The sequence below is a fragment of the Lasioglossum baleicum genome, chromosome 9 (genome assembly GCF_051020765.1).
Source record: "Lasioglossum baleicum chromosome 9, iyLasBale1, whole genome shotgun sequence".
In the NCBI taxonomy this organism is placed as follows: Eukaryota; Metazoa; Arthropoda; class Insecta; order Hymenoptera; family Halictidae; genus Lasioglossum; species Lasioglossum baleicum.
Genome location: NC_134937.1, coordinates 8,758,275 through 8,781,707, shown reverse-complemented (window position 1 = coordinate 8,781,707; position 23,433 = coordinate 8,758,275). Strand labels below are relative to the sequence as shown.

The 23,433-nt window shown below is 43.8% G+C and overlaps 2 protein-coding genes across 2 annotated transcripts; one reads left to right on the top strand and one right to left on the bottom strand.

Annotated features, from left to right (window-relative positions):
* The first annotated feature begins 13 nt into the window (after positions 1-13).
* Positions 14-21,947, top strand: Dhc16f (Dynein heavy chain at 16F). The gene is made up of 61 exons (XM_076430892.1): positions 14-153; positions 254-477; positions 561-690; positions 1,357-1,483; positions 1,650-1,842; positions 1,914-2,055; positions 2,131-2,370; positions 2,770-2,926; positions 2,999-3,101; positions 3,185-3,368; positions 3,474-3,643; positions 3,742-4,143; positions 4,232-4,463; positions 4,539-4,688; positions 4,763-4,891; positions 5,583-6,263; positions 6,595-6,741; positions 6,814-6,990; positions 7,092-7,403; positions 7,555-7,665; positions 7,748-7,884; positions 7,977-8,167; positions 8,608-8,723; positions 8,801-8,946; positions 9,034-9,179; positions 9,258-9,390; positions 9,468-9,684; positions 9,751-9,885; positions 9,974-10,159; positions 10,255-10,456; positions 10,529-10,710; positions 10,788-11,011; positions 11,102-11,310; positions 11,384-11,639; positions 11,878-12,069; positions 12,128-12,665; positions 13,122-13,312; positions 13,395-13,567; positions 13,649-13,832; positions 13,898-14,069; positions 14,137-14,298; positions 14,517-14,693; positions 14,815-15,011; positions 15,106-15,351; positions 15,685-15,922; positions 15,989-16,291; positions 16,817-17,002; positions 17,083-17,255; positions 17,343-17,703; positions 17,773-18,006; positions 18,423-18,566; positions 18,655-18,845; positions 18,932-19,377; positions 19,443-19,742; positions 19,826-19,968; positions 20,078-20,248; positions 20,309-20,488; positions 20,783-20,878; positions 20,959-21,159; positions 21,217-21,334; positions 21,424-21,947. Exons 2-61 carry the CDS (start codon positions 320-322, stop codon positions 21,651-21,653), a joined length of 12,372 nt encoding a protein of 4,123 aa, XP_076287007.1. The 5' UTR covers positions 14-153; positions 254-319; the 3' UTR covers positions 21,654-21,947.
* On the bottom strand, positions 21,615-23,074 carry LOC143212258 (nurim homolog). Its single transcript, XM_076430868.1, has 3 exons — positions 22,939-23,074; positions 22,392-22,872; positions 21,615-22,311 (listed from the first exon to the last, which is right to left on the bottom strand). Exons 1-3 carry the CDS (start codon positions 23,069-23,071, stop codon positions 22,164-22,166), a joined length of 762 nt encoding a protein of 253 aa, XP_076286983.1. The 5' UTR covers positions 23,072-23,074; the 3' UTR covers positions 21,615-22,163.
* Between the last annotated feature and the right edge of the window lie 359 nt (positions 23,075-23,433).

Sequence of the window (23,433 nt, the reverse complement as noted above, 5' to 3'; positions counted from 1 at the left end):
ACCAGAGGCGCTGCCATGCCATTCTTCAAAGGCGAACAGAATACATACCGAACGCTACCGTTTCAAGCGCTGCTCTTTTTTTATTGAAAGAGATAACATTTTTCTTTAGATCGAAGCGTTTCGATGTTACAATCGATTTTGTAAGCATCAATTGTAAGTATCTTTTTATACAGTATTCCGTAGTCTGCCGCGAAACGAAAATGAAATTTCACTTGTTTCGCTTATTTCGTTTGTTTAATCGATACGCGACCAGTGTTCAGCGAGAAGTCGAGCGATTAACTTAACGCGCGATACCCGTCTTCTCGCGGAAAACGATAAAATGGATAAAAATCAGGAAACGATGAAACTCGAAGAGTGGACAGATGTAATGGCCGATAGTATGATCTCCAATGACATTTCCGAACAGAGCGTGGTGAAATCGACGGTTGCGAAGGAGTTTTCGTCGAGACTATGCCGAAAACCACCTAGCTATTATAAGTAATTATGATATTCTTATAATCTTGTAGTATTTCTCGATCAAAGTTCAATCTTGATAGATGTATTTTCGTTTCCTCGGTCAGTCGTAGAGGGAAAGATGAAAGCCGGTTTTTCGTGGCGCACAAGAAGATGGGCGATGCGATCCCGTTTTTCGTGCCGCACAAGAAGATGCTCGAGAAGATCGATCAGAAGCCGGAGCTACGGGAGCCACTGGTGAGGTTGAGGGCTGAGGGCTGAAATCTGCTGGGATTCAGTGACTTCCATTAACCCTTAGCACTCGAGTGGCGACTCAGTGTTACCGCTAAAAATTGCTGTACCATTATTCACAATATCGTTGACATTACTAAACATATTGGTATCTAATCGATTGCTACACATTTCAGTATTGTATGAGGTATTATATCAATTCCATATCCATAAAATGAAAAAAATTATATGGAATGGAATTATTCTAGATCTAAAGAAATATTTAATTTTCGAGTTAAAATAGCTCCGACTGCGAAGGATTAATATTCAGACACGCTCAAGAAGACGATAAATTTTTTATAATACAAGTTGGATTTTTTTTTAGAAGTTATGACTAGACTGCGAATCTTTATGCATTTATGAAGAAATTGGTTCGGTGAAATATAAAACAGTAAAAGATTTTAAAAATCCAAGAATGTTGTAACGTTGCTTTTAATGTAACGAAGTCGTTAAGGGATGAAATCAATTTTTATGCTATTCCTGCTTCCCACAATCAACGCAAAACATTTTTATTTTGCATAAACATCCGCAGTCTAGTTATGATAATTGTCACTGCACTTACATATGTGTATCTCTACTTATTTCGATGTTACTCCGTTCGGACAACTTTTAAAGATTTCATTGCTTTCGTAGACCGGATTTGGCGATCAGCAAGAACAGATTAGACGAGAAATCTGCAAACCGTACATTCCAATCCCGGGGCGGGAAGAAGATTCCCAGTCAACCGCGATTCCTTCCGAGCAAACACAGAAGCCCTCGAGTAACGAAACTTCTACGGAAGATATTTAAAATATATTTATGTATCTCGGCTTTAGTCGTCCAAGTATTCTCTATTCGACCAGTAAAATAATGTAGAGTAGACCAGAGTATACAAAGGCAAACTTGGGAGTAATCATACTAAAAAAGGAATTTTTTTTTACGGAAAGAAAGCGAAGTGCCGCCGTGGGAAAGAGCGCAAGCTGTGGACGGAGAAGAGATCGCAAAGGACCCCGACGCGCCTCCGTTGGTCGACCAGTTAGAGCTGATCGAGCAGTTGCGAGATGATCCGAAAATCGGATTCTTTTACATGATCTACGCGGTAGAACGATCCTCGAAGTATTTCACCCCTTACGCCCTCAAGTGAATAACTTTTCCTTGAATTTGTACATCCGCGTTACGAACGGGATCTTAAGATTGGCGATCGTTTCCAGGGTCGTGAATTACAAGGACGTAGGTAAAACGTACATGACGATTAGCGCAAGCGGGGTAACGCAATACTCGTCCGACGAAGTTAGTTTCACTCCGATCGAACAATGGGAAAGGGAATACCATTTTTACTTGGAACTAATCAAGGTAAAAGATCTGCGAATAATTCTTTCCTGTAAGATCGTTCCCGGGTTTTGAGTAGCTTTTCGTCTGCCATGACAGATAAGGTCGTTCGTGGTATTCCGGAAGTGGAAGGCGTTCTTCGTCTGGAGGAAATCGGTCTCCTGCAGAAAGTTCCTGGAAGCGAGAAGTTATTTGGAGGAAAATCTTTTTATATCGGATCCGATTCTCAGCAAGGCTCTGCTCGAAATCAAGGCGATGTGCTCGGTTTTCCTCGATTCCACCTTCTTCGACGGCACCGTCACCGAGAAGCTGTTGCTCTTCTATTTCGTGGAAAAGCAGGTCTTTACTTACTTACTACAATACGTAGATACACCATAAATCACCGGAAACTCACTTATCTTCAACAAAATGGTAATTAAAGAACACAAGCTTCCAGCTTGATTCTATGGTTAATAACATATAAACGTATACTATTTAATACGCTATTTAATACATTATGCTATTTGTTTATAGAAGCCAAATTGGAAAACGATAACCCCACTCAAATTTTAAGAATTAGAAAATACAAAAAAAATTATAAAAATTTAGAATATATAGGATATTTTGGTCAGTATAACTTTAATAAGAAAAAATTGTCTGCATAGAGAAATTTGAATAAGTGTCCGGTGACTTATGGACGGGAGTGTACATCGCGGTGACTATCCGAGCAATGTTCTCTTATCTTACGCTATATCGCAGTTCGCCAAATTGGAACGCATCAGGAGCAAGCTAGACGAGTTTCGAATATTGGCGAAAGATATCGTTAACAACGCGTGTCTGGGCGCGTTGCTACGAGCTGGATACACTCCGGACGATTCTAACATAACGATAGAACAAACCGCTTTCGGGAAATTGGGTAATTATTTGTGTTTCTGAAAAATCGGAAGTCTTTCTCGAAAGGCTTTGACAAGGATCTCGCTTTCTGTAGGCGAATTCGGTGCTGTGAAGTTCAAGATGCCGAAGGACGGCATTCTCAAGATGAGTTACATCGAGCAAGCAAGGAAGAGGAACAAATGTTACAGACTCTCTTGGTACGCTCTATCGATTCTCTTCGGTATCCTATCCTACGAAAAACGGTTTCGGATCGACTTGAATGAAAAATGAATATGTTTAGCTTCGTTCATCTGATTGATTACATGCAAACGAACATGATGCACGTTCTCTTGATAAACACCTACGTGGAGTTTATAGAAGCTCTGAAGGTTCACGTGGGTCATTTACCAACCGACGAGGCGATCGATAACGATGAGATCGAACTCCCGCTAAAGGATTCTCGGCCTATGATACACCGCATTCAGGTTTACCTTATTGAAATTTCCCGATCTTGATAACCTACGCCAACGAACTCTGTACTCTGTAATCAGTAATCTATACTCTGTGCTGACAAGTCTGATTTCTTCCAGTGGCCATACTTTGTGGTGGATTTGCTAATTCTGCCGTCCTCGGATATCGTAATGGATCCATCGGAAGAGATCTTCCGCTTCGTGATACAAACGATCCAAATCATGTGGGAGGAAAATATATTAGCCGTGAAACCTCTTCTCTCCGATCCGTTCTTCAACTCGTTTACCAGGTATCGCTTCACCTTGCCTCGTCTCATCTCGAATCGTATCGACTATGTATACGACTGTGGAATTTGATGTTCAGTTCTGCGATTCTCATTAATTCAAGGCCAATGATCAATCGCAAAGTAGAAGACCGTATTTCCGGTCTTCCACCGGATATGCACGACGTCCTGACGCAAGATCCGATCACGCACGCGCTAAAGGACGTGCTGAGCGAGATTTGGGAACATAGCATCGACATCGTGAAACGTTATTGTCGTCGCTTCGACGAGATCCGTCAATTCTATCTCGAGGACATGCAGTTCGACGAGAATATTATCCGCGACAATCGAGACTGCAAATTATTCCGAGATTGGAGCATCCGGTACAGGAGGGAGGTGGAGATAATCGGTAAAGTTATCGAGTATCAGCACCTGGGCATTTTTCTCATTCAGCTCGAGCGATTTAAGGTCGCAGCGGAAATCGCTCCCAGAGGGAAGATCGGCATCCTCGAAGCCGTTATGCCTGGGTAGGTGTTTCTTTATTACTTACGGCTTACGACGCGTTGAATTTACGTAACTTTCGTTCGACCAGCTTCCTTTCTTCTGCTCCATTAGCATAGGGAAAACCAGAGTCGATTCTCTGCTAACGAAAGCCATCGATTCCATCAAGTACCTCGAGTCGGACCCAGTCACGACGGAGGAATACGTCGCGTACATTAAATTCGTCGATAAGGCTCGAGAGACCGTCGACGAAATGGAGGCGCAGCTGGATTACGTGAAAGAGCTGTACGACTTGATGGAAGAATTCGGATTTCCTATACCCTCGGTGGACATGGCTAATTATTTGGTAACGATCACGCGCTCATACTCGATAAACGTCGTGCTTCCCCTGCTTCCTCTCTGATTTGTGGTTGACGTACAGGGCATCGGTACGCACTTTACCAGTTTACGTTTGGTGATGGAGAACGTGCTGGAAGAACGGCCAAAGTTGATCAACAAATTCAACTCTCAGCTTCAGAAAGACATCACAGTGTTGAATGAAACCATATCGGAGATTCACGACGAGTTAACGGTGAGTCGACTGGTTGCCAAAATCACTGGTTGTTGCTTCTGCTGATCGTGAGACGTTTACTTCCGTGTTTACAGCAACCTTGGCTGTTGGACTCTCAAAGTGACGACCAGGCCTGTCTGAATACCTTGAAGGATCTCAGCAACCGATTGTCTGCCTGTGCCGCGATCGCGGAGGAGTATCATGCTCATCAGAGGGCTTTCAAGGTACCGTTTAAATCAGGACTGGCAAATTCAGATGCGCCATATAGCTCGAGCACTCTTTCTACCTTCTTACGTTCATTGTTGGGGTTGGAAATAGGGGTAGGATCTGCTTCGCTTGGCGGAGGAAAAGGGATAACTCAATCATGCAACTAAATTAGTTAATTTACGCCAGTTAAAAAGATACACGTTTATTGGAGCACCAATCTACAATAGTGAGAAATGCTCTCTTGGACGTGAGACAGTTTCCGGTTGTAAATTGTCAAGAAATTGCGACGAACTGATGAGTAAGAAGGCTGAGAGCACTCAAGCGTTGAAAATATGAAGATAGGGTTCAGTTATGGCGCCTACTTCAAAAGAATAAGTATGGGCGCAAGAATCCAATGCGCCACTTTCAATCATTAGACTATTGCGGAGCTTTATGCAAAATAAAAACTGTCTGCTAGACGTAGAAATTAAATTAAATGTTATTTCTTCCCTTAATGATTTTAATAGAGGGAAAATCATATTTTTCCAACAACTGTAAATGCATAAAGATCTGCAGTCTAGTAATGATCCATGCGCCACAGGTTGGCCACCCCTGGTTTAAACGCTAGCTCGCGTTTTCTTCTTCGATCCCAATCGTGGGCTCGGTTTAAGGGAAAAGTTCGGTACAGATTACAGATTATATAATATATGTATTATACGCGCGTTACAGCTCGAACAGACGAGATTCGACGTGCTGGATCAAGTAACGAACGAGTTGAGGCTTCGCACCTTGCTGTGGGAGACCCTGATCGAATGGGAACAGGCGGTGCACCAGTGGTATACGGCTGACTTTGATACATTGGACGTCGACGAGATCACGTCGTTCACGATGCGCACGATGAAGAATTTGATTCAATTGGAGAGAGGTTTGCCGGCGAACAACATTGTTCCCGGACTGAAAGACACCGTCGAAACGCTCAGGAACAAACTACCGATCCTCGGATACCTAAGAAATCCCGATCTTCGGGACAGACACTGGGAGAAAATAGAAGTCGTGTTGAACTACACCTTCAAGCCCGACGAGAAGAAGACTTGGACGATGATGGAAGATCTCGGCGCGTTCCAAAAACCCAACGAATTGATGGAGGTCGCTGCCATCGCGAGCTCCGAGGCTAATCTGGAAAACATGCTGAACAAGGTCGTGAATATGTGGCAGGAGCTACAATTTGTGGTGGTACCTCACAAAGAGGACAAGGACGTATATATTTTAGGTAGCATGGAAGAGGTTGAAACCGCGATGAATGAGAGCAGCATCAACCTTCAGACCATCAAAGCGTCCCGTCGCGTAGGACCCATTCAACCTTTGGTCGACGAGTGGGTCCAGAAGCTCGATCTCTTCGTCGATACACTGGTATGATCATTTGTCCGAGAAGTAATGCGACCACACTTTTTTTTTTTAATTTACACATTTTTCTTAGCGCGATTTTCATGCTTTGTATGCTCTCTGGATGGCGTTTTCTGGAATCTCTCGTAGTGCCCTCGTCGCAGCCTCTTTGATCACCTCCACGCTTTCAAATTGGCATCCTTTTAGCACATTTTTGACCTTTGGAAACAAACAGAAGACTGCGTTCTGCAGTCAATAGGAGAGCCAGAAAAAGTTTGGTCGCATTATTTTCCGGACAGACAATGTATATCTGCCATATGCATATGTAAATAACGTTACATGTAACATGTATGGACAGGAAGCGTGGCAGTATTTGCAGCAACAGTGGATGTATCTCGAAGCAATCTTCTCCGCACCCGACATTCAAAGGCAGCTTCCGGTAGAAGCAAAATTGTTCATCGAGGTCGACAAGTTTTGGAAAGACCTCATGAGACGAACGTTCAAGGTACTCTTGATCATCATCCTCATCATCATCGTCGTCGTATGATTATTATTACTACATATGTTGTACCTGTAGATGCCTTTGGCGATGGATTGTTGCACCCAACCAGGCTTGCTGGAACAACTGGAGGAGAACAATAGACGATTGGACGAAGTGATGAAGTGTTTGTTAGCGTACCTCGAGACGAAACGGGTAGCGTTTCCGCGGTTCTTTTTCCTATCGAACGACGAGCTACTGGAGATTTTAGCTCAGGTACGAGAGCCCTGATCGACACACGAAACTGCGATAATAAAAAAAGCTTGCTGCTCAACGTTGAATCAGCTGACCAACTCTAATCGATCGTTCAAACACAGACAAAGAATCCGCACGCCGTGCAGAGACACTTGCAGAAATGCTTCGACGCGATACACAGATTGGAATTCGCGATGAAGGAAAGCGAGACCGGCGACGAGCAGATCTTGACTACCGATATTGTAGCGATGCTTTCACCGGAAGGCGAAAGAGTTCCTCTCGGGCAAGGTCTTAAAGCTAGGGGCAACGTCGAGGATTGGCTGGGTAGAGTGGAAGACGCTATGTTTACGACCTTGAGAAAAGGGATGAAGCAGGGAATTAAGGATTACGATGCGAAAGGACGACACCAATGCCTGTCGATGCATCCGTCTCAGGTTAAACACGTTACTCTGGACTTATTAAGACGGTACACTCGTTTATTTATCGTTTATTTTCACCAAATAAATCGATTTGAATCTGCATCTATATCGATCGTGCGTCTATAGTCTATAACATCACAGCATCCCGATATTCTGTCCATTCCAGATAGTCCTCACCGTGTCCCAGATCTTTTGGACTCGTAGGATAGACCTAATCTTGGAATCCGAGGGTCGCGCGATCGAGTTGATGAAAGAGTTCGAGTTACAGTGTTTCGCGGTTCAGTAGTACCTTATTTTCTCCGAATTTCTGCGACAAGGTTCGCGTTCCCGGTAGAACGACCACTTCTCACGATTTCCAGGATTTGGGCGATCTGGCTGCAATGGTCAGGGGAGAATTGCCAAAACTGATTCGCGACGTTATAATTAATTTAATTACGGTGGACGTTCATGCCCGAGATATCGTGACCAGTTTGGTCGAAAATAGTGTATCGTCCAGGTGAGACCTTTCAAACTATGAGATTTAGCTTAGCAATTGCTTAGCGTTGCTTAGCAATTTCGTTGCTGTCGCGTTCGTGTCCTTTGCTATAGCACGAGCTTCGAGTGGACGAAAGCGTTGCGCTATTACTGGGACGCGGAAGTCGACAATTGCCTGGCACGTATGAGCAACGCCGAATACCTTTACGGATACGAATACCTTGGCGCTCAGAAGAGACTCGTGATAACACCCCTCACCGATCGATGCTACTTGTGTCTCATGGGAGCCCTGCAGTTGGATCTCGGTGAAACAGACGAGCTATTCGTTTCGCAAAAGAAACATGAATGTCGCGCGTATTTATTAGGGCTGTTACTTTCCTTGAAAGGTCGAAGATTTTCAAGCTCCGGAGCTTCGATTTCAGAAACTTCGAATGTGATGAGAATCGAATTTTCGAAGCTTCGAAATTCGAACCTCTAGTAAATTATTATCAGGGGATTAAAAGAAACGGAGTTTCGAAGCTTTGGACTTGGAGATTTCGCTGTTAAGTTGATTCCGAAAAAAATACGCCACCACAGCTAAAAGATTGATTAAGTTACAACTTCGTACGATTCGAAGACTTCGAAGGCTTCGAAGTTCCCTTCGTTCCTTCGAATCTTGGAAGAGTCGAAGCTTCAGAAAAGTGTAACAGCCCTAGTATTTATTTGTCGTAAGTCGTAACCCGTGTGTACCGTGTACGTTCGACAGGCGGTGCTCCTGCCGGCCCAGCTGGAACCGGGAAAACTGAGACCACGAAGGATCTAGCGAAGGCTGTTGCCGTCCAGTGTGTCGTCTTCAACTGCTCGGAAGGTCTCGATTACAGAGTAGGTTAACCACAAAGAAGAGGTTGGCGATCGATGACGATTTGCTTACGTATCAACACACCACTTTTCCGAAACAGATGATGGGTAGATTCTTCTCTGGATTGGCGACTTCCGGGGCCTGGTGTTGCTTCGACGAATTTAATAGAATAGACATCGAGGTGCTGTCCGTGATAGCTCAGCAATTGATCACGATCAGGAACGCGAAGATAATCAGAGCGAAAGAGTGCGTTTCGAGCATCTGACGATCTAATCTAATCTAATCGATTCGCACCACCGCAATTTAATCCTTCTACCGTCTTTCCTGTCCCAGATTCATGTTCGAGGGTCGAATGATGAAGCTCGTGATGTCCTGCGCAACATTTGTCACGATGAACCCCGGTTACGCGGGTCGTACTGAACTACCGGACAACTTGAAGGCCCTGTTCCGGCCGTTCGCCATGATGGTTCCCGATTACAGTGCGCTACGCGAGATTCTTTCGAATTTATATCTCGAACGTCGTTTCTCTCTCCTCTTTTCTATTTTTCTCTTTTCAGAACTAATAGCAGAAGTCACTTTGTATTCGGAAGGATTCGAGTCGTCGAAACCGCTGTCGCAGAAGATGACTTTGATGTATACCTTGAGCAGCGAGCAACTTTCTCAACAAGATCATTACGACTTCGGAATGAGGTTTCTAGCACATCGTTCCTACAACACCTGCTTTCAATGCATGTGACCTTAACTGTTTGATTCGTTGGACGTTCAAGGGCGGTGAAGAGCGTGTTGGTAATGGCGGGCAGTCTTAAACGAAACAATCCTGATAAACCGGAAGACGTTGTTCTGATCCGAGCTCTACGCGAGAGCAACATACCGAAATTCTTGCGAGACGACGCTGAACTGTTCGAAGGTATCGTCGGAGACTTGTTCCCAGGCATCGTGATACCCGAAGAGGACTACGGTGTTTTACAGGAAACAATGATCGCGGTAATTCTGGTCGAATGCGAATTATGCGAACGATATTTTTGAATCGCCGATATACGGTTCTCACAGGTACTAGAAGAAGCCAATCTACAACCAGAACGATGCACCTTGAAGAAGGCTATTCAGCTGCACGAGTGCTTGCAGGTGAGACACGGGGTGATGCTGGTCGGGCCAACCGGTTCCGGGAAGACCACAGTTCTTCGAGTAAGTTTTTCATATCAAAAGACGTCTTTTCTACGTTCATTGTAGGTCTGAAAGTCTTACAGCCTAAAAACCTTTCTCTGATTCCCAGACTCTTGCCAACACGTACAATCAACTCCACAAGATGCGCGTGCCTGGACCTGTTTACCTCCCGGTTCACACCTACACGGTTAATCCGAAAGCGATCACTATCGGCGAGCTTTACGGGCAAGTAGACACGATGACCAACGAGTGGCACGATGGACTCATAGGATTCACTGTACGCCACGCGTGTGCGGTTGGTAGCAGCCTGGAAATCACGATAAACGAATAAAAATTTGCAAGTATTTTAACAGTGTATAAACTAAAATGCTGCTCGGAACGAATATTTAGTTTGTCTCGGATGATCATCAATGGATAGTCTGCGACGGACCCGTCGATGCTATATGGATCGAAAACATGAACACGGTCTTGGACGACAACAAGATGCTTTGTCTAGCCAACTCCGAAAGAATCAAATTCACACCGTATATGCGCATGCTGTTCGAGGTGATGGATCTTGCACAAGCGTCACCGGCTACCGTCAGTCGATGTGGTATGAGAGTCTCACCTATCTTCAAATAATTTATGTATATTCGATCTATAATATTTCTCACATCTCTTCAAGGTATGGTGTACGTGGATCCTGCGGAATTGAAGTGGCTGCCGTACGTCAGAACCTGGATGACAACTCTTCCGGAAGCTTACGCTAGAGAGGAACATCGAAACCTTATCGTTGACCTCTTCCAAAGATACTTCGAAGCAGGCTTGGTCTTCTGCAAAACGAGTTGCGAGTTTCCGATTAATCAGGTAGACGCCATTCTGAATAGCTGCGATACGGAATGTTTCGTTTTGTCAAAGCGTTCATCGTTTGAGTTTGTCGGCAGGTTGATATCGGCAAGGCGAATATGGCTTGCGCGATCATAGAGAGTCTGCTGAGCGAGCCGGGCGCCATCGAAAGAACTTTGGACAAGGGACGAATCAGAACGTTTATCACTCAGATCTTCCTGTTTGCTTATCTTTGGGCAGTCGGTGGAAACGTCGAGGATGCCTCTAGGGTTAACTTCGAAGCCTTCGTCAGAAAGCAGTTCGAGGACAACGAGGACGCGATGTAAAAGCCCATGCAGAACTTATTTACATTAGCGCGCGGTGTCCACCGTATCTGAACAGGGTCTAAACCTCCACTGATTTCTGTTTCTAGGCTAGCATCGGTCGACCTGTGGGATCTGTTCGTGAACGTTTCTGGTCACCGGTTCGATTTGTGGGCGGACATCGTGCCAGAATTCTTATACGACAGCGAGACCCCCTTCTTCGACATACTCGTCCCGACGATAGACACCGTGCGATTCGGTTACATGATGCAGAAAATGGTGGAGATCAACAAACCGGTATTTTTCACCGGAGACACTGGTCAGCGATATTTATTTCGAATCGTAAACCCGTCTCCTAGGAATTCGTTTAATTAATTCGGCATCGTTCACAGGAGTTGGAAAATCGTTAATAACAAAGATTGTGCTGAACAACTTGGAGATTACGCAACTCTGGGCGCCGATCACTTTGGCTTTCTCGGCACAGACCACCAGCGGCAGGACCCAAGAAATTCTGGAATTGAAGTTGGAGAAGAGAAAGAGGACCGTTCTAGGAGCTCCCATTGGAAAACGAGTCTGCGTATTCGTCGACGACGTGAATATGCCTAAACTGGACACCTACGGGTCCCAACCGCCTATCGAACTTCTGCGGTAGGAAATTGCATCTTACAGTTAACCCTTAGCACTCGAGTGGTGATCTAATCAATTACTAAACATTTAAGTATGAGGTATAGATTATATAGAATGGAATTATTCTAGGTTGGAAGAAATGTTTGATTATCGAGTTAAAGTAGCTCCGAGTGCAAAGGGTTAACCGATCGAGTTGTTTCTTGCATAGAAAATATAATAATAGTATAAGTACCAAGTACACCCGTGTCGATCCGCGCAGGCAGTTACTAGATTTCAAGGGAATGTACGACCGAGACAAATTGTTCTGGAAAGACGTGGAGGACGTTGTCTTGACCGTAGCGTGCGCTCCTCCCGGAGGTGGCAGGAATCCGCTAACTCCGAGATTCGTCAGACACTTCGCGATCTTGCTGATTCCAGCGCCCTCCGAGTGGACCTTGAAAGGAATTTTCAAGTAAGTGACAATGACAAAACGATATTTCAGAGCAACGAGACGTCGAACGATTTTTTAGAGCGATAATGCACGGTTTCTTGACCGATTTCGTCGAGTCGGTGAAGCTGATCGGAGAGAAAATAGTACAAGCGGCTGTGGACGTGTATCAGAGGATCGCCGAGGATCTTTTGCCCACGCCGGAGAAGAGCCACTACATCTTCAATTTACGTGATTTGTCGAAATGCATCCAGGGGATAATGCAAGTTCGCGCCGCGATTATAAAGCAACCTCAAGAGATGTACAGGTATATTCGTCGTGCCTTCGACTTCGGAGAACCTTCGAGAAATTTGGCTCTTCTCAGGCTCTTCTACCACGAATGTCTACGAGTGTTCCACGATCGGCTGATAAACGCAGAGGACAAGAGTTACTTTTACAAGCTTCTGAACAGCATCTGCGCCGGCTCATTTGCCACCGAGGTGCTACGTCTTCCGGACGAGAAAGTCATCGAAAAACCGCCGGTATTGTTGTTCGGTGACTTCATGGCGTTTGGAGCTGCCAGGGAACAAAGAATCTACGAGGAACTCACGGATATTTCGAAAGTCAAAAGGACCTTGGAGGTGTCCAACGCGAAACTCTAATTCAATTTGAACTCGACAGACAAACACAGTCCTCGACTTACGTGTATAAGGGGGTGGACTCGTTTCCAGGATTGCAAGGGTGCGGGATGCGCCTTCTCATTTCACAATAATGCAAAGATGGGGTTTTGCAGTAATGAAACGCGCTAGATAAAATATCAATCTAGGCCGCAATCGCCCTAAAAAGTCCTATTTTTATGTTTACGAGGCATAATTTGCATTATTCGGCAGCATGTAGCTGTTGCAGTTTTATGAAAATGCATATTCTTCCGAATAATGCAAACTACGCCTCGCAAAAATAGGATTTCTGAGTGAGAAAACGAATTTCACAGTTCGGAATTGGTTTTCTGATTCGCTTCTAAGAATCCGCGTAAGTCGAAGACTTGCTGTACGAGTACGAATTCTTTCGTTCGCGTCAACTATTTTTCACGATTTCAGGACTACTTGGAAGATTACCGTTTCTCCGTCGGCAAGGACATGGGTATAATCTTCTTTATGGACGCCATCGAGCACGTTTGCAGACTCGCGCGAATCCTCCGGTCCGAAAGGGGAAACGGACTTCTCGTCGGTGTCGGAGGAATGGGGAAGCAAAGTCTGACGAAACTCGCGTCTCACTTGAACGGTTACAAGTTCGTATCTAGCTGAAATCCTAGAATTTATTTCCAAGGCCAACCTCTCGAATGGACGCCCGATATCGACGAGTATTTTAAGGTGCTATCAGATCGAAGTGACCCGAACGTACGACAAAAGCAGCTGGCACGAGGACTTGCGACGTTTTTACTTCGAGCCGGGCGCTCTCGCTAAGCACACAACCTTTTTATTCACGGATACTCAAATCGTGCTCGAGGACTTCTTGGAGGACATTAACAATACCTTAAACACGGGTACGTACCTTTAGGCGTGTGCGGGAACCGGAAAATGTCGTTTCGAATCCTATAACCTAACCTAATCATAATATTGTTCAGGTGAAGTGCCAAACTTGTACGACGCGGATGAACTGGAGAAAGCCATCATCGCTACCAGACCCGCCGCAAAGCAAGCAGGGATCAGCGAGACGAACAGAGACGCTATCTATCAGTTTTTCATCGGAAGAGTTCGAAATCAACTTCATCTGATGATCTGTATGAGCCCTATAGGCGACGCGTTTCGGTAATTATTATCGAATTATCGCGTTCGCTTTGATTTAACGCGCTTTCGCGACTTGTCTTCGTCAGACACCGCTGCCGCATGTTTCCGTCGTTGGTCAACTGCTGCACGATCGATTGGTTTACCAAGTGGCCGAACGATGCCCTCCTCTCGGTAGCAGAATCCACATTGTCCACGATGGTACTGGACGATTCGAACTTACTCGCCGGTCTCGGTTCGATATGCGTCTTGATCCACAAGGTATCTATCCCTTCGCGCGAACACGGTATCCATCTTTTCTAACACGCATGGTACGATACAATTGCAGACCGTCGAAGATGCGACTGTCCGATTCTTCGCGGAAATGCGTCGCAGGTATTACACCACGCCCAGCAGTTACTTGGAGCTGTTGAAATTGTTTCAAATCACTTTGGAGAAGAAGAAGAAGGAGATCGAGATTCTGAAGTACAAGATTGCGAATGGGCTGAACGTGAGTGGCCTATTAACCCTTTGCACTCAGAGCTGTTCTCATTCGAGAACCGAATTTTTCTTCCGACCTGAAATATCTCTTTATTATATTTTATATGATTTTCTTAATTTTATACAATACTTTTAGTAGCTTGTTAGCATATTAAATACGTTTAGTATATTTTTGAATAATGTGCAACAAATATTTTGAAATATTAATGGCGCATTATGTTTAAACAGAAACTTCTCGAGACCAACGAGATGGTTGCAGTGATGAAAGAGCATTTAGTCATTCTTGCTCCGAAGCTGAAGGTGAGCACGGACGAGGTAACAAAGCTGGTGAAAATGATCGCGAAGCAGCAGACCGAGTGCGACAAAGCCAAATACGTGGTCAGCGCCGAAGAAGCTACGGCGAAGGTGCGAGAGAGAAGACGCGACGCGATCAACCAGTGGCATCGGCCAAACGAAACTGGCCGAACGATTTAACCCTGTTTCGCCGCGTTTTCTTCGATATTTATCTAAGTTTGTATATCGACAGCTGAAAGCCGACGAGACAGGGCTTCTGGAAGCTGACGCCCGACAGGACTTGGAAGCCGCGATGCCTGCTCTGATGGAGGCCCAGAAGGCGTTGGAGGCTCTGAACAAGAACGACATCAACGAGATCCGCGTGTTCAATAAGCCGCCCCATTTGGTCCGCTTCGTGATGGAGGCTGTTAATCTGCTGCTAGGCGAGAAGTCTGTTCGATCCCATCAATCTACGAATCTATACTACACATAAAATCTCTGCCACCGACGAAATTACCAACGAAATCGTCCGTCCCATCTCTAGGACGGATTGGCCATCGGCCAAGTTGGTTCTCGGCGACATACATTTTCTCGACCGTTTAATGGCGTATCCCAAGGACGAGATAAGCGACAAGCTTCTGAGCAAACTGCAAGAATACGTGAACCATCCGGAGTTCCGGCCGGATCTGGTTGCCAAGCAGAGCAAAGCGTGCAAATCGATGTGCATCTGGGTGAGAGCGATGGACGGCTACGCAAAGATTTACAGGGTCGTCGAGCCGAAACGGCAGAGGCGAGTTACTTATCGTTGGAGCAGCGGTTTCCTACCTTTATGCTACTACGTCTAGCCTCCCCGAAAGAAAAATTTTTTCCGCGCCTACTTACCTTTTATTTTTTTAATAGATGTAATCAGACTGCGGATGTTTATGCAATTTTCAATTTTTTCAGACGGATCTTAAGAGAGATATAATAATATAGACACGTTTTAAATAATAAAAACAAACTACTACGAATTAATTTTTCATTAAAAAATTTTGGAGCCTCCCCTTGGAAACCGCTGCGTTAGACGGAACTCGATTCCAAAGTCGATATCGAGATCATTGGGAAATTGGTTGGGTCGGCACAGATTGCACCAAGCGGAACAAGAGTTGGCCGCGATCGAACGAGTCCTGGCCACGAAGCAGGCACAACTCGCCGAGTTGGAGAACAAGATCGTACAGTTGCAGCTTCAATACGATTCGGCCGTGAAGAACTTGAACGTACTAGAAACGGAGATGATGATCGCGGAAGCCAGGTTGAACCGATCGGGTCGACTAACGTCCGCGTTGGTGGACGAACGGATACGATGGGAACAAATGACGAAGGTGAAATTGTTCATAGCACGAGACGCTCACGAAACTAATCAATTTTGTCTTCGTACGGACTGTTAGGGGTTCGACAAGCAAATGATCAATTTAACAGGTGACACGCTAGTTGCTGCTGGAGCACTTGCCTATCTTGGCGCGTTCACCAACGAGTACAGAGAAGAGTTGATGCAATTGTGGTTGAACAGCTGTAAAAGCTATGGCATAACGACCACTGAGAACTACAGCCTTATCTCGATATTGGCCGATCCTTACCAGATCCGTCTTTGGAATACGCACGGGCTGCCGAGAGACAAAGTTAGCACGGAGAACGGTATCTTCGTTACGCAGTCGAATCGTTGGCCGCTGATGATCGATCCCCAAGAACAGGTGCTATCGTACTTACGTCCCAACAAACCCAACTCGTTTGTTCTTTATTTGCAAGGGTGCGGGATGCGCCTTCTCATTTCTCGATAATGCAAAGATGGTAGTTCGTAGTCAACGTAGTAGTCAAAAGTAGGGCTGTAACTTTTCCGAAGCTTCGAAGGATTCGAAGGAACGAAGGGAACTTCGAAGTTTCGAAGCTTTGAAATCTTCGACCTTCGAAGGAAAGTTACAGCCCTATAGTCAAAAGGGCTAGATAAAAGATCAATCTAATTACACTTTTGACTACTTCAAAAAGTTACGTTACATTTTCTGTATATAACGTAAATTTACTTCATGTAATGATAAAAAGAAGTATTAAATTTTCTTTTCCGTGCCTTATTTCGGTATTTAAAAAAGAGAAAAATTAAAAATTTTCACTACCGAGAAACCCCATTTTTGCATTATCGAGGAATGAGAAGGCGCATCCTTGCAATCCTAGAAACGAGTCTACCCCGTTAACTGTGCACGCGATCCTACGCGTTCGTGTAGGCGAACAGGTGGATACGTAACATGGAGCAGTTGAACAATCTGAAGATATGCAAATTGACGGACATGAATTTTACGAGAATACTCGAGACATCCATTCGACTGGGAATACCCGTGTTGCTCCAAGAAGTGGGAGAGGTGTTGGATCCTAGTTTGGAGCCGGTGTTGCTCAAACAAATCTTCATGCTGGTTGGTATTGGTATCGCAATTGCTATTGGCACTCGATCGACATTATATTTTACGATACTGTATTCATTGCTTCTGTTCAGGCCGGTAGGAAGTTGATACGATTCGGCGACTCCGACGTCGACTACGACGAGAATTTTCGACTGTACATCACAACGAAAATCGCCAATCCCCATTACTTGCCCGAAGTCTGTATCAAAGTGACCATAGTGAACTTCACCGTGACCATGGGAGGTCTCGAGGAGCAACTACTGGCGTAATTCTTTGCTTCGCGGAATACTTTACTCAACGCTTTCGTTCGGAACGTTTCGATCTGCACGAAATTTCACCTTCCCCCGTATAGAGACGTGGTACGCCTCGAAAGACCGGATCTCGAGTCGATGAGGAACGATCTGATAATGAAGATCAACGCCGACAAAGGTCAACTGCAAAGCATCGAAGACAGAATACTGACGCTGTTGTACGGTGCAGGCGACGACATTCTGGACAACGAGGACCTGATCGAAACTCTGAACGACAGCAAGGAAACGTCGGCAATCATCGCGACGAGACTGATCGAGAGCGAAGCCACCGAAGAGAAGATCTCCGAAGCGCGTGAAAAATATCGATCGGTAGCGAATCGCGGATCTGTTCTCTATTTCGTCGTGGCCAATCTCGCGAATATAGATCCGATGTATCAATTCTCGCTTAAATATTTCAATCAGGTAAATTCAGCGAAATTCACCAATCAATTGTACATCGATGATTGATCACATTTTATCGTTCATCTTTAGATATTTAATGTAGTGATTGACTCGACCGAAAAGGATGAAAATCTAACCCGGCGACTGCAGATGCTGCTCATCGAAATCACGCTGGCCATTTACACAAACGTTTCGCGGGGTCTGTTCGAGAAGCACAAATTGATCTTCAGCTTTATGCTGAATATCGCGATATTCACGAACGATAACACGATCAGCCAGTTGCAATGGAATTTTATGGTGCGGGGTGCTACTCGAGTCAGCTCTGTGAGTTATAGTCATAGTATCCGAGCAAGATCATTGTATTGCACAACAGCGACATGTTCAAACGTGTTATAAGGATGATTCCAGGAACTGGGACAAGTTACTGCTCTGTTTTAAGTAAAAAGTCATATGTCATAATACATCGTAACTTCCTATGACCTCATTTTTTATGTAGATGCACCTGTCAGGTGCAATTGCAATTTATTCTTCAATACAACCCAATTTGTGTGTTAAACCAATACTTAAATAATTAAAACGTCTGAAGGACCAGCAACGGACATCTTTAAGTCGTCTTTGTTCTATCATGTTTTCCTATTTTCACTGAGGAAAGAGCAGTAACTTATCCCAGTTCCCAGAATCATCCTGTATACATAGTACAATAGATTGTATAATAATTTGATTGAGCAATGTTCTCGAAGCTGGCAGAAAAACCGGATATCCCGACCTTAACCACTCAAATGTGGGTCTTGATCAACTATCTATCCATTACGTTCGCGAGCTTCAGAAACATCATGAACGATGTCTTTAACAGAATCCCCATAACCATCGGACACTTTCACGAAGTAAGACGCGTTTTTGATTAGTTTGAAATCGATGTGAATTTTGAATCGTGATCACGCAAACTGTATAATAACCGAGCGTCGTTTTCAGGTGATCAACGTTATTCCATCGAATAGGAATAACGCGACGCGCAATTGGGACAATCTACTGTCTGACATCGAAAAGTTAATGCTACTGAAAGCTCTGAAGGAGGAGCGTTTGATCTTCGCAATCACGGCGTTCGTGTCGAAGAATCTCGGTCAGAAATTTGTGGAATCGCCCATGGCCTCGCTGCCGCTCCTGTACTATAGCCTCTAGAACAGAAATGATTTTTCCGGAAAGACAAAAAAGTCCTTCGACTGATTCAGTTTTGATTATTCTATTTCAGATTCGCTAACACGTCGAACAAGATTCCGCTGGTGTTCATCCTGACCACCGGATCGGATCCTTTCAGCGGTTTCCAAAGATTCGCGACCGAGATGAATTTCTCCGATAGATACAATTCGATCTCTCTGGGACAGGGTCAAGGGCCTGTGGCCGAAGGGCACATACGGAAAGGCACCGTCGATGGCAGATGGGTATTTCTCCAAAACTGTCATTTAGCTACCTCGTGGATGATCAACATGGAACAAATCATCCTGGAAATTGCCGAGGAACAAGAAGGACGGATCCACAGCGATTTTCGACTGTTCCTGAGCTCAATGCCGAGCGTCGCTTTTCCGGTTTCCGTTCTTCAGAACTCGGTGAAGGTGACTAACGAACCACCGAAAGGTCTGAAGGCTAACATAAAGAGGGCACTTTACGATTTCGACGAAGAATTCTTCGAGACTCACCGTAAGTAGAAACAACGAAAGTGGAAACTAATAAAATATGTTTAACGGAGCACGCTGTTCTTTCAGATTTGAATGAGAAATGGCGGAAACTTATATTCGGAGTTTGTTTCTTTCACGCGATTATTCAAGAAAGGAAAAAGTTTGGGCCTCTGGGATGGAATATTCTTTACGAATTCAACGACAGCGACAGGGAGTGTTGCTTGCTGAACCTGAAACTGTTTTGCGTTCACGATCATATACCTTGGAACGCGTTGATATACACCACAGGCGAGATCACTTATGGCGGCAGAGTTACGGACGGTTGGGACCTCAGGTGTATGAAAACCATCCTAGACATATTCTTCTCTCCCAAAACCCTGAAAGACGGTAAATTTGAAAAATGTTATATCGTTAATAGATGCATACTTCTTCACTCTCTAAACTCCATCGACACACGTCCCCGGTTATAGATTACATTTATTCGCAGTCCGGGAAATACTATTGTCCAAACTTCAGAACTCTACGGCAGTATAGAGATTTCGTGGAGAACTTCTCCATAATCGATGACCCGGAAATCTTCCAGATGCACGAAAATGCGAACATTATTTATCAAGTAATCGCCACATGCTTTATATTATACTAAACTCAAAGTAGTTTTGTAGAGAAGATTATTGGTCAACGAGCGACCGATTTAATCGTGCGAATTAACCCATGGACAACAGTTGAAGGAGGCGCAATTCGTTATAAACACCATCTTGGAAGTGCAACCGCAGGAATCCGCATCCGAAGAAGGAAAATCCAGCTCGGATGTGGCGTATGAGATCGCGGATACGATCCTAGCTCGAATTCAGATCAAGATAGATCCTGCTCAATGTAATCCCAATCATTTGGTGGTAAGTCGAATATTTCATCGATCATCGAACAGATAGAATCGCCGCATTTCTCTCCCGCAGAGAGACTCGAAAGGAAGACTTCCGTCGATGACTACTGTTCTCGTTCACGAAGTCGACAGGTACAACACGTTGCTGAAAAGAATACACAGCTCGATCGAAAACCTTCAACGAGCCATCAAAGGCTTCGTCGTTATGTCGGAGGAATTGGAAAATGTTTTCGTTGCTCTCGTTAATAATCAGGTTTCGCCATCGTGCTTTAATTCGTCTTGATTAATTGCTTATTTGTAGACTGCGGATTTTATGCATTTATAACAATAATGGGTACATGTAATTTAAAGCAGTGGACATGTTAAAAATATTTATAAGGACATCAATGTATTCGTTTCAGCTTCGTAGGATAATTAAAAGAAGAATACAATTTTTATTTGGCTCCTGTGTCCTGCCATCAATGCACACATTTTTTATTTTGCATAAAGATCCGCAGTCTACTTATATATTTGCTTTGCAAACTTGCCAAATTTCTACTCAAATTAGGTACCACAAATGTGGCATAACGCGAACGTCTACCCGTCATTGAAAAGTTTGGGAAGCTGGATAAAGAACTTGGAGCTGAGGATCGATTTCATTCAAGTACGTGTGCAGCTGCCTGACAATGTTCTTGATCAGACCTTTGCTCGAACGGAAAAACGATACCTCTTTTTCTATTCAAGATTTGGCTGGCTCATGGAAAACCAATTTCTTTCTGGATTTCCGGTTTGTCGTTTCCACAAGGATTTTTAACGGGCATGCTGCAGACCTGTGCAAGAAAGTATAACACACCCATCGATCACCTCAAGCTGGATTTCATTCCCACCAAAGTCGTTCTCGATCAAACAGAAATCGAGGAGGAACATAAGAAATCGGAGCAGGAGGTTCAACCGGTAGAAATCAGTTTTTAAATACTCTTATCGAAACAACGATTTCTTTAGGTGGAGGCGGTATACAAAGGTTTGAAAGAGCCAAACGATGGTGTATTGATTCACGGGCTGTATGTCGATGCTGGTCGATGGGATTCCGAATCCATGATTCTAGTAGACGCCAACATAGGTAACGTGCCGATTCGTTTCAGCCGCCGTTAATAAACCGAAAACATTCCGTTACACGAGCTACTTACTATATGTACATACACATTTCAGGCGAGATGCATCCGTCACTTCCAGTTTTACATATAGACCCGATATTACAGCTACCGAAGAATGATCCAAGATACGTTTGTCCCCTCTACAAAACAGCTGTACGCGCGGGCGTATTATCGACAACAGGGCACAGTACAAATTTCGTTGTTGCCACTTTGCTTCCATCCGCGAAGGAACAGGCATATTGGATCTTAAAAGGAACAGCTCTTTTAATTGAAACTGTAGATTAAGCTTAAGCTTTAGCTTTTCGTCGAAAAAGAATTTTCATTACAATTACGGAGTCAATATGTATACGTGTATACACACATATGTATATGTACGTGTGTATAACACAGGGTAAACCACGAATCCTGATCCGTAGAGATTATTAGCAGTCCGATCGAAAATGTTTTTATCGGATATAGCATGGTTTCAAGAGAGCTTTCACGTAATTTCATCAAATTTTTTCTTAACTCTTTTTTTTCATGATTTTTCAAATTCACCTTTACGTTTTTGCTAATGCATCTATAATTTTTTTACGCCTATCTGTTAGAGAATTTCAAGACGAATATCCGATAAAAACATTTTCGATCGGACTGACCACGATTCGATCACGATTCGTGGTTCACGCTGTACATCTTCATCTTCGTCAAATACATATCTTGAAATGTAAAGCCACAAAAATAATATCATGTTACAAAGACGTATATAACTTAAATATAATGAACACAAAGGCCGAGACGTGAATAGTCGAGTAGACTCTAGTTTTCATGTACATGTAAAGCTGGATATAATTCTGCTTCTTTTCTTCTGACTAGACTGGCATGATAATTATAATCTTCGTCGTCTATGTTCCACATTAGAGCCATGTAGACTGTGAGTATCGAACCTAACATTATTCTGTCTAATCTAGAAAAGAAAAAGACAAAGAAAAATTAATCATTTGTTCACGATACAACAATACATAATTCTTTCTAAATATGTCTTACCTCATATAAGGGTATATCCATAGAATAATCAGAAAACCTGTCAAACTCGGATGTCTCATGTGAGAATAATAACGTATCAATCCTTTAGATTTCATCGACATTGGACTTGGTCTGGATGAAAATTTATAATACACTTGTTTCAGTCCGGTAAGCTCGGATATGTCCATCATTAAACATCCGCTATAAATTATCGACCAAGCCAGAACATGGCAACTGGTAAATATGTACCATAGAATATCATTGGAAGACGTATCGATTTTCCACCATGAAATCGATGGCACAATTTGCCACTGATTAATCAGCAAATGCAGACTTGCTGCACTGGCTACGTTATATATATTTCTCTCCATATAATCCATATGTAATTTAAGAAACAAGCGTTTCACAAAGTCGCTAGCCATAAGCGAATGTTGTAGCATAAATACGCTTAACAAAGACATGTTTAAAATTAATAACCAGACCACCGAACCGGCAGAATCATCTGTAATAGAAATTGATCAGATAAAATCTCAACTTTCCCTAATAATTACAGTTTTAGATAGCTTACCTTTTCCTGGTGACACTCTCGTACCATCGTTTTCTTGGTGATTTGACAAAAAGTACGTCAGGTTACATAAAACGTAGAAAGTGTACGAGAAGCACGCAGCACACGTTACTACACTGACACATTTCAGAATCATATTTGTAAAAATGTAGAAAAAGGTAACCTATAAAGGTAACCTATAAACCTAAGGTAACCACAAAACGAAATGCAATTCAATACCAGCAGCAGCAGAAGCGTATAATTATTCTACATCGCATAGTTACAACTGTGCATTGTGATGTGTAATTGTAGTATCGGCAACAAAAACTATACTAAATAAATACGTATGCGAATGAGTTGGTCAATGAGTCATATAAAAGAAATCTTATGTTATGTTTACAAGTGTTTATTTACATTTTTACATCACAGTTTCCCGAGTCATTAAATATAGGTGAACTAGATCCGAAACTTGGGTGAAATTATTCAACGAGCAGCGAATATCTTGGCGCGAGTTTGCGT

What these genes read in the sequence shown, in the direction of transcription:
- Dhc16f (XM_076430892.1), top strand. Translation starts at nt 320, where the DNA reads ATGGATAAAAATCAGGAAACGATGAAACTCGAAGAGTGGACAGATGTA. An exon ending in TCGAGTTACAGTGTTTCGCG is followed by an intron (nt 7,666 to 7,747) that starts GTTCAGTAGTAC and finishes CACGATTTCCAG; the next exon opens with GATTTGGGCGATCTGGCTGC. An exon ending in TCCCAAAACCCTGAAAGACG is followed by an intron (nt 19,743 to 19,825) that starts GTAAATTTGAAA and finishes CCCCGGTTATAG; the next exon opens with ATTACATTTATTCGCAGTCC.
- LOC143212258 (XM_076430868.1), bottom strand. Translation starts at nt 23,071, where the DNA reads ATGATTCTGAAATGTGTCAGTGTAGTAACGTGTGCTGCGTGCTTCTCG. An exon ending in GAGAGTGTCACCAGGAAAAG is followed by an intron (nt 22,873 to 22,938) that starts GTAAGCTATCTA and finishes TTTCTATTACAG; the next exon opens with ATGATTCTGCCGGTTCGGTG. An exon ending in TGGATATACCCTTATATGAG is followed by an intron (nt 22,312 to 22,391) that starts GTAAGACATATT and finishes TTTCTTTTCTAG; the next exon opens with ATTAGACAGAATAATGTTAG.